Source organism: Cicer arietinum, chromosome 5 (assembly GCF_000331145.2).
Source record: "Cicer arietinum cultivar CDC Frontier isolate Library 1 chromosome 5, Cicar.CDCFrontier_v2.0, whole genome shotgun sequence".
NCBI lineage: Eukaryota > Viridiplantae > Streptophyta > Magnoliopsida > Fabales > Fabaceae > Cicer > Cicer arietinum.
In genome coordinates, this window is record NC_021164.2 from 64,160,624 (window position 1) to 64,171,212 (window position 10,589).

At 30.4% G+C, this 10,589-nt stretch overlaps 1 protein-coding gene across 3 annotated transcripts in view; it reads right to left on the reverse strand.

Moving 5' to 3' along the window:
- Positions 1–475: 475 nt before the first annotated feature.
- LOC113786567 (uncharacterized) overlaps positions 476–10,589 on the reverse strand; it is a 26,927-nt gene continuing 16,813 nt past the window's right edge. The window contains exons 1-3 of one of the 3 annotated variants that reach the window (XM_012716338.3): positions 1,235–1,854; positions 1,016–1,083; positions 476–933 (exon numbers count right to left, since the gene is read on the reverse strand). In XM_012716338.3, coding sequence (XP_012571792.1) covers positions 733–933; positions 1,016–1,083; positions 1,235–1,748 — 783 coding nt within the window. In that variant the 5' untranslated portion in view covers positions 1,749–1,854 and the 3' untranslated portion in view covers positions 476–732. Of the gene's footprint in view, positions 934–1,015; positions 1,166–1,234; positions 1,855–10,589 lie in introns of those variants that run through there. The other 2 variants (XM_004502088.4, XR_012162979.1) reach the window with 2 other exon arrangements.

Here is a 10,589-nt window from a genome sequence, read left to right on the forward strand (position 1 = left end):
GTGTGGGTGTTAGGTTTTAATGGAACACGACTTGACCACAGACTTTCTAGACAGCTTCCTCCAGACGTGGGCCTGGAAAGTTGTCGTAGGGTTGTCGGAAGTATGAGGATGGACATCATCATTTGCTTTAAAGGTAATGTAATAAGTAACACGAGGACCGCACAGGGAAGTTCCCCACTCTAGAATTTGTGAATTTTCAATATCGTAATCAAATGCTAGTTCAAAAGAATTATATATTTCTATCAATTTGAAGTCCTTAAACTTTTCTTTTCAATTTTTTTTTATGTCTATAAGAAAACTGATTATCCTAGAATAGAATGTACACAATTATGTGAAGTCACAATCCTAAGACTGCATGCCCACAAACACATTTGAATTATCTAATCAAATTCGAACAGTCAATATTTCAAACTTGATATTTTATAGATTAAAAAAAATAAACAAAGAAAAACAAAATATTTTCAAATAATTTTATATATTTAATTTTGATGTCCAAAATCATTATCATAGAAACTTGAACTAAGGACATACGGCTTATAAAAGCCTTATTTACCACTAAACTACTCTACAATTTGATATTATTAGTGAGACATTCGTTATATATACCATATAAATAAATATTATTTTAGGTATAACTATTTTTTTTTCTGAAGAAATTTTTTTTGGAAGGTGATGGCCTCCTTTAGCACATCTAAGATGTGTCCCTCGGACTACCATACCATGGTGCGGGTGTTAGGTTTTAATGGAACAGGACTTGACCATATACGGACCCTTTCTAGCCACCATGTTCCAGAGTTGGGCCTGGAAAGTTGTTGCAGGGCTGTCGGAAGGTTGAGGATGGTCAGCATCGTTTGCTTTAAAGGTAATGTAATAAGTAGGGGGAAATGCACTATAGGCTGCCTTGACAAGTTCATCAAACACGAAATTTGAACCCTAAATAAGAGAGAAAGATTAATGAAGTTGATGAATGAATAAACTATTATGTATATTGATAGTTAAGTAAGTAGTTTAGAACCTGATTCTTAGCATTAAACATTTCCAGAGCAAGATTGGAGAGGTGAGTAAGAAGGTGGCGACGTTGTTCTGTTAATTCAACGGGAGAGGGTAAGTTACAGCCACAACGACCAGCAAATGCTAAGGGTGGAATAGGAATAGCATCGAAGGGCTGTGCAGGATGAGAGTAAGATATTAATAATAATATAAAAAACAAAATAAGATAGAAAGAGAAAGATACGTACAGATACGCCACGAGCGAGCTTATAATACTCAGCCCTGGCTTTTTTTATGTCCTCCTCTCTTTTAAGAAAAGCTTTATTCTTATACACAAATTGCGTACATCCAAAACAAAAAGGAGAAGGGTCATCGTTATAACGGCTAGCCAAATCATTCACCGTCAACTTTTCAATTGGTATTAACTCCCAATCCGATCTCGGGTCTAATTCCGGTTCCGATTCAGATTCCGGTTCCTGTTCCGCTACCAGTTCTGGATCCTGTTCCGGTAACAGTTCTTGTTCCTGTTCCGGTACCACTTCCGACTCCGATTCCGATTCGGATACGAATTCGGATTCGGATTCATATTCGGATTCCGTATCCGATGCAATATATGGTTCCAGTACCAGTTCCGATAGCTTATCCGGCACCGATTTCAGCCGATTGTCATCGCAGATTTCCGGGGGTGATTGGGTGACGGGGAGCAAGAGTGAATCCATGGACATTGGGCAAGAAGGATCGAAGGAATCGCAATTCATTCAAATTCACATAAACCTAACTAAAGAGACTAGTCCTCTTTAATAGGCAATAAGAAAGCTGAGTGTTTTTAGTATGAGCCTGGTCTTGTTTTTTACCCGCCCAGTAACAAATCCATAAATTACTATAATTTAATAAAACATGCATACTACAAATAATTATAGTTAATATTATAAAAATATATTTAGGTTTTTAGCATGCCCAGTAACAAATCCTATTATAGATTTTCTTTCCTTTGTTCTTCAACAAGGATTTATTCGTAAAGTTACATTTTTATTTTATTTAATTATACTATTTAGGTCTTTAATTTTTTTTGTTTTATATAAGTCTTTTATCTTTTAAAAGACTTACAATTTAATTTTTTTTTTATTTTTATTAAAAAATGTTGAAATCACATACAATATATAATTATTTTAATAATTTCATTTTTATAGAAAAGCTTTCTGGTACACACCAATTATTATTATTTTTTTATAAATGTTAACTGATATGGATAAATTGCTACTATTATTGAATAAAACATGCGTCGATACTGCAAATATTTTTGACACCAATCACGTATGAATAATTATAATTAATAATAATATTGTAAAAATATATTATTGTATTAGCGGAAACATTTCTTCAACTTTTTCCAGTACATGTCCTTCCTTTTAACACACCATAAATATTTTTTAATAATTAATACACTATAAATAATTCATAATTAATACACCATTCAATAATTAATATACCATAATTAATAATTAATATACCATAAATTGTTGTCTTCGTGATCTGTGAGACGCTTTCCAAAACAAAAGATTCAAACTGAGATTTGTCAGAGAATCATTCTGAAAACAGAAAATTCAAATTCACGTATTAAATAAATACTAATATAAAAAATTAAAACAAAAAAAAATTATTGTAAAAAATATTTATAAAAAAAATAAAAAACTACTGGAAAATATGTGGATGAAGTTTTCCAGTAGCTTCCGGAAATGTTGCGTTGAAGTTTGTCGGTAGTATAAGTTTTCTGAAAAAGTTAAAACAAGTGTTTCGGAAAAAAACATTTTTTTAACAGTTACTTGTGACATTCCTGAAATGTTGAAATGAAGAAATAAAAAAATAGTATTTTTTTTATATATACCAGGGTGTTTTAGTATTTTCCTTTACTTTTTGGGATACATGGATAAAAGAGAGGTATATGGTAAAATTTTCTTATAGATTTTCTCAATCTGTATCTTTCATTGTTTATCGAAAAATTTACCCTCTACCTCCAACATTTGTCTTGTACCCCAAAAAATTTTCAAAATGTCAAAAAAATACTAACAAAATTTATTTTACTATTTCACAAAACTAAAGTTAATTTTTTATTCACCCTTTTATCATTTCTGGAGCAAAAAAAAATATTTTCCGGTAGGTCCTAGTTTTCCGGTAACTTCCGGGAATACTTTTAATACCATTTCCGGTATACAATGTGTTTCCAAAAAAAAAAATTTAAAAGTTTTCTCGTACAGACGAGAAAAAGTGTGCACTGGAAAACTTAATTGACAAGTTCTCCGGTATAGAACCGTATTTCGGAAAACTTCATATGCAAGTTTTCAGGTACATAACTATTTTTTTAAATTAATATTTTAAGTTTTTTGAATTTTATTAATTTTTTTAAAATGTTAACAGATATTGATAAACCGCTACTATTAATGGACAAAACATGTGTCGCTACTACAAATATTTTTGACACAGATCAGGTATGAATAAATATAATTAATATTATTATTGTAAAAAAAATATTATTATGATTAATTATAATTTATTTTATTTCAGATATTTGATACAAAGAACGCTGTTGTGAATTGGGCAAAAGAAATCAGTATAAAAAATAAAGTTACTGTTATTATCAGATATAGAGACGAGAGAGAAATGAATGAGAAATAAATTAATATTAGGTTGCTACAAAGGAGGAAAATACCTCTCAAACATTTAGATGATACAAATAAATACAAACGGGGTACTGCTGCACTCGTAGTCCTTTATGACTACCTCTCAGATGTCTACTATTATGACACCAAACAACTAAGTAGATATATGCCGCTGTTTCAGGTATTAAATATTTAATTTTAATTATTAAGTATTATGTTAATTATTTTTAATTATTAGTTTTTATTATATTATTTATTTATTTATTTTTAAACATTGTGCTTGTGAACATAAATTTGAAACACTTTATGTTAGTTTGCTTTCATATCAATCTATTTTTAGTGTTATTGTTATGTCGTTTACTTTATATTGTTTGTGATGAAATATAAGGAAAATAAAATAAATAAATTACAATATGAAATCAAGCGATAGTAAACTAAAATTAATTAATAACAAGTGATTTTGTAACAGTTTTAAAGCATTAAACTTCATCTAATGATATTGCACCTACGAGTTCTCTAGGTGGATTTTGGGTAACATGTGGCACACAACCTAATAAATATCTCTAGTGTTGTAGACGCTTGTATGTGCTATTGCCCAAGAACTTGCTTCATCGGTGCGATATTGCTTCCAACCTGGTGTAATGTCTAACATTGGCCATCCATCTTTCATCTTTAACTACAAAATAAGATCATTTGATTATTTTAAAAATTCATTTGATTATTTAAAAAATTAATAAATAAGAAAATAAGATAGTTTTACCAGAACCCAATGATCTCCATCAACAAAACCAATACATATCATACGATCATATTTTGTCGATCCTAAATTTGAACCCCACATAGGAAAGAAAGTCATTAAAAATATCTGACCAAACATGACGAGAATAATATTATATGAGGTCGTTATCACGTAACTCATATCAGGTATGGACATTCATTTATCTCTGGGTTGAAGACCTAAGCCGAATATCTTCAACGAATCTCTTACTTCTCTAATGCGTCATGGGAACAATCTATCATATGGAGTTATATGAGAAACAATCTCATGGTCCATACTATTGCAGACCAAAGACCAAGACTCATCATTGTGTGCATGCAATAATGCAATAGCGTGAAAACCACAATTTCTATCCGCTGCCACATCAAATATGTCATCAATGTATGACTAAATAACATCAGAAAATTGTCTCCAAACTTAATGCTTTGAAGATTGAGAGGGTTGTTTCTTTGATTGAGAGGTTTGTCTCTTCTTTGATGACTGAGATGGTTAAGAACCAGGATCTTCACAATATGTTGCATTTACTGAAATAGCAATGTCAATTTACAAGAAATTGTGGCTTGATTTGTAAATTCACCCTTTTAAAATTCCTGTTAAAAACTTAAGAGAATAACTCAAGATTGATATTGGTTGTGAAAACTGAAAATGGAGAACATTCTTGGTTAGTTAAAGTCAGTAATTTAGTTTATGTATTTAACTTGATAATCAATCAGACTGAAAGTAAATAGATAATGGAAGAGATACCACACAAAGATATATTATGGTTCACCCAACCCGGGTTACGTCCAGTCCTCACAACCGTGAGATTTTCAACTAAATGTTTAAAATAAAGAACCTTCTTGGTTTTACAACACCTAGTCTAGATCAACCTTGATCTGTTACAAAGTTAAAACCTTTTCAACCAAAAATGAGTTCAATCAAGTCACATATCAACCTTGATATGATTTGTTACAATCTACCCAAACTAAAATAAACTCTTATAGTTTGAGTTTTACAATAATGATGAGATTGTTTTGTTAGAATCTGAGAAAGCTCAACACTTGTTGAGTTTTGATTCTTTGAAATATAAATACACGAGAATGATTCTAGGAATCAAATGGGAAAAATCATAATTGATTCAATGTATATGAGTGAGAGAAATTCAAGTATGACTGAAATGAGTAATGAATTGCTTAGTACTTGAAACTCTAATTTTTCCTTGACCTTGACCTTTCTTTTATAGGCTTTTTAGAGCATTTAATAATGGTCAAAAGAGTTGTTGGTAGTGCTCTGTCAAATATGACCAAAACTAATTTATATGAATACAAATATTTCAGCCTTTGAACACAATTTAAACTTTGTTGACTGGGATGGTTTCTTTGTTCTTGATCAGATTTATCTTGTGTTTAATGATCCTTTATACCTCATATATATATATATATATATATATATATATATATATATATATTTGTTGATGATATTGCTTCAATTTGGAGATTTGATTCTGCCAAAATAGCTTGGAGAATGATGATGAACTGCTGCAAAATGTTTATTGAAAATTATGGAGATTGATGATCAATTTGGAGACTGGTCTGATAATTATGGAGACTGATCTGATAATTCTGGAGACTAATATGATAATTCTAGAGACTGATGATCATTCTGCAGATTGATGTTATCATTCTGGAGATTGATGTTTAACATGTTGGAGAGTGATGTTAGCATGCTGGAGATTAATCTCAACATGCTAGAGAATGATCAGAATGCTGTCAAGAATGTTCATCATTCTTGACAGTCAAGCTAGAGAAGGTGAAGATAACAAAAAAATCAATTATAAGGAAGGGGGTTTGAATTATAATTGCCCCTTTTAAAAAATTTGTTTTAAAAATAAGATCTCAATCCAAGATTGATCTTGACAGTGATGAAGATCGATCTTGGTTTTGTTGAAACAACAATATCAATTTTATCAATATAAAATATGATTGTAAAGCATAAAATAAATAGAGATAGAGATAAAGAGATCACACAAGGATATATCTTGGTTCACCCAATCCGAGTTACGTCCAGTCCTCACAACCGTGAGATTCACTAACTGTTTAAACCAAGATCGTTCTTGGTTTTCATGGATCAATCTTGATCTTTACACAATTCCTACCCTTCTACCTAGAAAGGATTTCTTCAGTTCTACCTTACTGTTTTGGAAAGGCTTTAACAAGTTACCTTTCAAAACATGAAAGGATTTTTGCAATTTACTCAAGATTTGACAAAACAACCTTGAGTTACAAAGTGATGGATTTGAGACTATTTAGAATCTGGATATTTACTCAACTCTTGTTTGAGAAATATATTCTGTAAATAGACCTCAGTTGTAAATGATTACAACACAAAGATTAAAACAAAGATTTTGAGACACTTGAGTATGATCAAAAAGATTGATCTTTTGCTTGGTGCTGATTGTTGTGTTTTGTTCTTCAACTTGCAGTTGCATTTATAGACTCCAAGAAGGCTTAGGACAGCTCGTGTGGTAGTTGGAAAGGGACCAGCTGTCATGAAAGAGTTGTTGGATAAATTCTACCAAAAACAAGATTGATCAGCTGCATCAAAGGATCGATCCAGGATTGATCTTTTGGTTTGTGATGAACTACCATTGTACTCTATGATTTGTGTCAGTATGTCAGCCTTGAGTACATGCTTTTCTGTTATGTGTGCAGGCTTTAGAATAGTTCAAATCAGTAGTGTACTTTGCTACTTGTAGTCTTGTACTTGCATTTGCTTTATAAGAAGAATGATCTTTGTGATATGCCTTTATTGAAGCATGTCTTTGATTCTTCAAATTCTGGAACAAATGTGACTTGTATTGATCTTTTGTTGATTCTATATGAGAGTATAAGATGAATATTGTTTCCAGGATTGATCTTTTTCAAGGAAACAGATTATACTTGTTTCTGCCATAAACGAAGATCGTTCTTCGTTTCTCAGCAGAAGGTCAAGATCAATCTTCGTTTTCCAGAATCAATCTTCTTTTTCCAGAACTACTTTCTTTGATCTGATTTGTGATGTTTGATATCAAAACACTTAGAATCATAATTAGAATTCTTAATTAAATTTTTGTTTGTTTTCATCAAAACATTAAATTGAGATTTTGTCTCAAAAGGTTCATATATGTTTGCTCTTGCTAATTTGTGATCTTCTCTCGTTGTGATTTCAGTAGTTTCTTTGAATCTGATCATGTCAGTTTGTTCCTTGTCAAATATTGATGATATAGATGTAAAATCCATAGGCTAAAACTTCTTTTAACTAGTGGAGATTGATTGATTTTGGAGTTGTGATTATCATTCTTGAAACTGGAGAACATTCTCCGTTTTTCCAGATTTTGTTAAGAATGTTCTCCATTCTTGTTTGTTCAGTTTCTTGCCTTTTTATGTTAATTTTTTTGTTTTGTTTAAATCATATCTTTAAATTAATACACTCAAAAGTATAGGTTAAATTAACCTAACATTTATAATCATAATTAACATTCTTAATTAACTTTTTGTTTATTTTCATCAAAACATTAAATTGAGATTTTGTCTTAACATTAACATGCTCAAAGTAAGAAGGGTCTCGATATACATCATATACATCATATCCATCCGACTTCTTACCCTTACTCTTCTTCACTCGGGTTTTGACTTTTTCAGGTGGTGGACACATTGAACTTGTAGTTGGAATGAGTCCTTGATTTTTTTTGTGTTGCAACTTTATCATGTTGATCATACACTCCCAACATTTACACATGTCACCCATGTTGTGTTCCAACATTAACTTCAGTTTCCAATGACCTGACTCAACCCTATCATTACATATAAATTGTCACCATTAAGTAATTCAACAATATATAATAAAATTACAAAATCAATGTTTTAGAGTCACATGATATACCTGTTAGTCGTTGTGTTCCCTAAATGCATCACTCGATTTGTCCATACTTCAACAAACCTTTCCTTATGAGGAGTCAACCAAGTTTCTTTCACATAGTCAACAGACACTTTATTATCGACACATGATTGCTCAAACATATGCAAGTGTATGATGTACTCTTTTTTATCACTGTAATACATAATGTCTTTTCAAATATTCAATACCAACTCTTGTCTATCTTTTAAAACATATTGCTTGCATTTTGCTCCAACATTTTTGTCGGATATGATAAATCAACATATAATATCATACTATTTTTAAATTTTTAAAAATATCAAATATATATCAAAATAGAAATTTAACCTTAAAAAAATCAATCAACGGACATACCTTAGTAGTAAAGTCTAACAAAAACAAAACATTATGAATCAAATAGTGACTTAAGACCAAAGTAATATAAATATACCAACATTTTAAATTTAACAATTGACTCAACAAAACTTTTTTTTTTTCTTTGATCACGATAAAGATAAAAATTCAATTTTCATTTATCCAATTAAGGATAATTTCAAAATTGAATACTTTGAGTGATGGAAAGTTCAATATTTAAAATATTCCTTTAGACAAATGAAGATGTTAATTTTTGTTTTATTATGAAGATAGTAAGACATGAATAAAAGTATAATAAGAAGGGATATATAGTCAATTTTAGTTAATTTTAATATATAAAACTCCAAAAAAATTCACAATTTCACCTTTCCAACATTTTCGGAAAAAAAAGTAAGTTTTTTTCCAAATCTTCCGAGAACTTGTTTTCAAGATTTCTGGTACACAAAATACACTCCGGAAAACTTTTTTTAAGTTTTTTGGTACATAGGCTACTTGCGAAAATTCTTTTTCAACTTTTCTGGTACATAAACCTCTTCCAAAAATCTTTTTTCAACTTTTTTGGTAGTACCGAAAAACTTAATTTAAACCATATAAATACCGGGAAACTTGGTTTAACATTTTCGGTAGTTGCCGAAAATCTTAAACCTCAAACTTTCTGGAAGTTCTATTATTATTATTTTTAATTAATTATGATTTTATTACCAATTGTGATTTATTTCTTTTCATTTTTCAATTTTTCAGTGGGCGCACGAGGAAGAGACGACAAAATCATACGAATTACACGCAACGCTGATACTTCTACATCATCCATGATGAATCCTCTAGAGAGGATTCGACCAGCAGCTTCAAGGAGAATAAGACAAATGATAATCGAAGACGATGGTGAGGGAGAGCATGATCATTGATTGATCCCAAATGTGAGTACCCATCAGCAAGAGGAGCCTCATATAGTGCATAAGGAGGAGGAGGTACATGGGCAAGTGGAGATAAATGAGCACGTGGAGGTATATGAGTAGGAGGAGGTTGCACCTGCTCATGAGGGAGAGCATATGGAGGAGGGGCAAGATGGAGCTCATGGACCTGGTGAGCTCACACGGTATCCTGAAGGACCGTATGATTTGTCCGTCCTTACACGATATCATCATCATGTTTCAGCTAGAATGTGGTTTGGTCGGGTATGTTATATTAATTATTATTTATAGTGCATTAAAAACATTTCAATTAATTATTATTTTTGTTTTTTATTTAATTTGAATGTCATATATTTTCTTTGTATACAAGAGCGATCATTGTTGAAAATTATTGCGCATGAAAAAAAAAATGCAACAATTTACCTTATCGATACTCCCGCGATCCATAGAGAACTGAGTAAATTTATCAAGAGTGAACCCATTACAACGGAGTAGTTTGAAAAATGGACTAAGCACATGTTGAAAAATTTGTGTATTTTATCAATGTTAACTATAAACAAAAATCTAAAGCATAATTAACTAAGCACATGTTGTTATAAGTTACACTTTTCACGCAACAAACTCTCGAATATTGATATTACTATAAATAAAATACTCCTATTTAGATCGAAATGCAAATCGTGTATTTGATTTTACAAAAATTAATTGATTTCAATTTTGTTTTGTTGAGTTTATCATATTATTATTTTAATTTTTATATTTTTTTAGAAAATTCAAAATACATATAATTGAAATTTAGTTGAAAGATATATTTTTTAATTAGTATTTTTTTTAAATTATTTTATATATTATTGTTATAAAAAATAAAAATATTGGAGACTTGGAAGTTAGTACTTGAAAAACAATTAAATATTAGTTAATTCTTACTTAAAGGTGTGAATCAAATTGAGGAAGAGGTTGTGGTATATATATATATATATATAT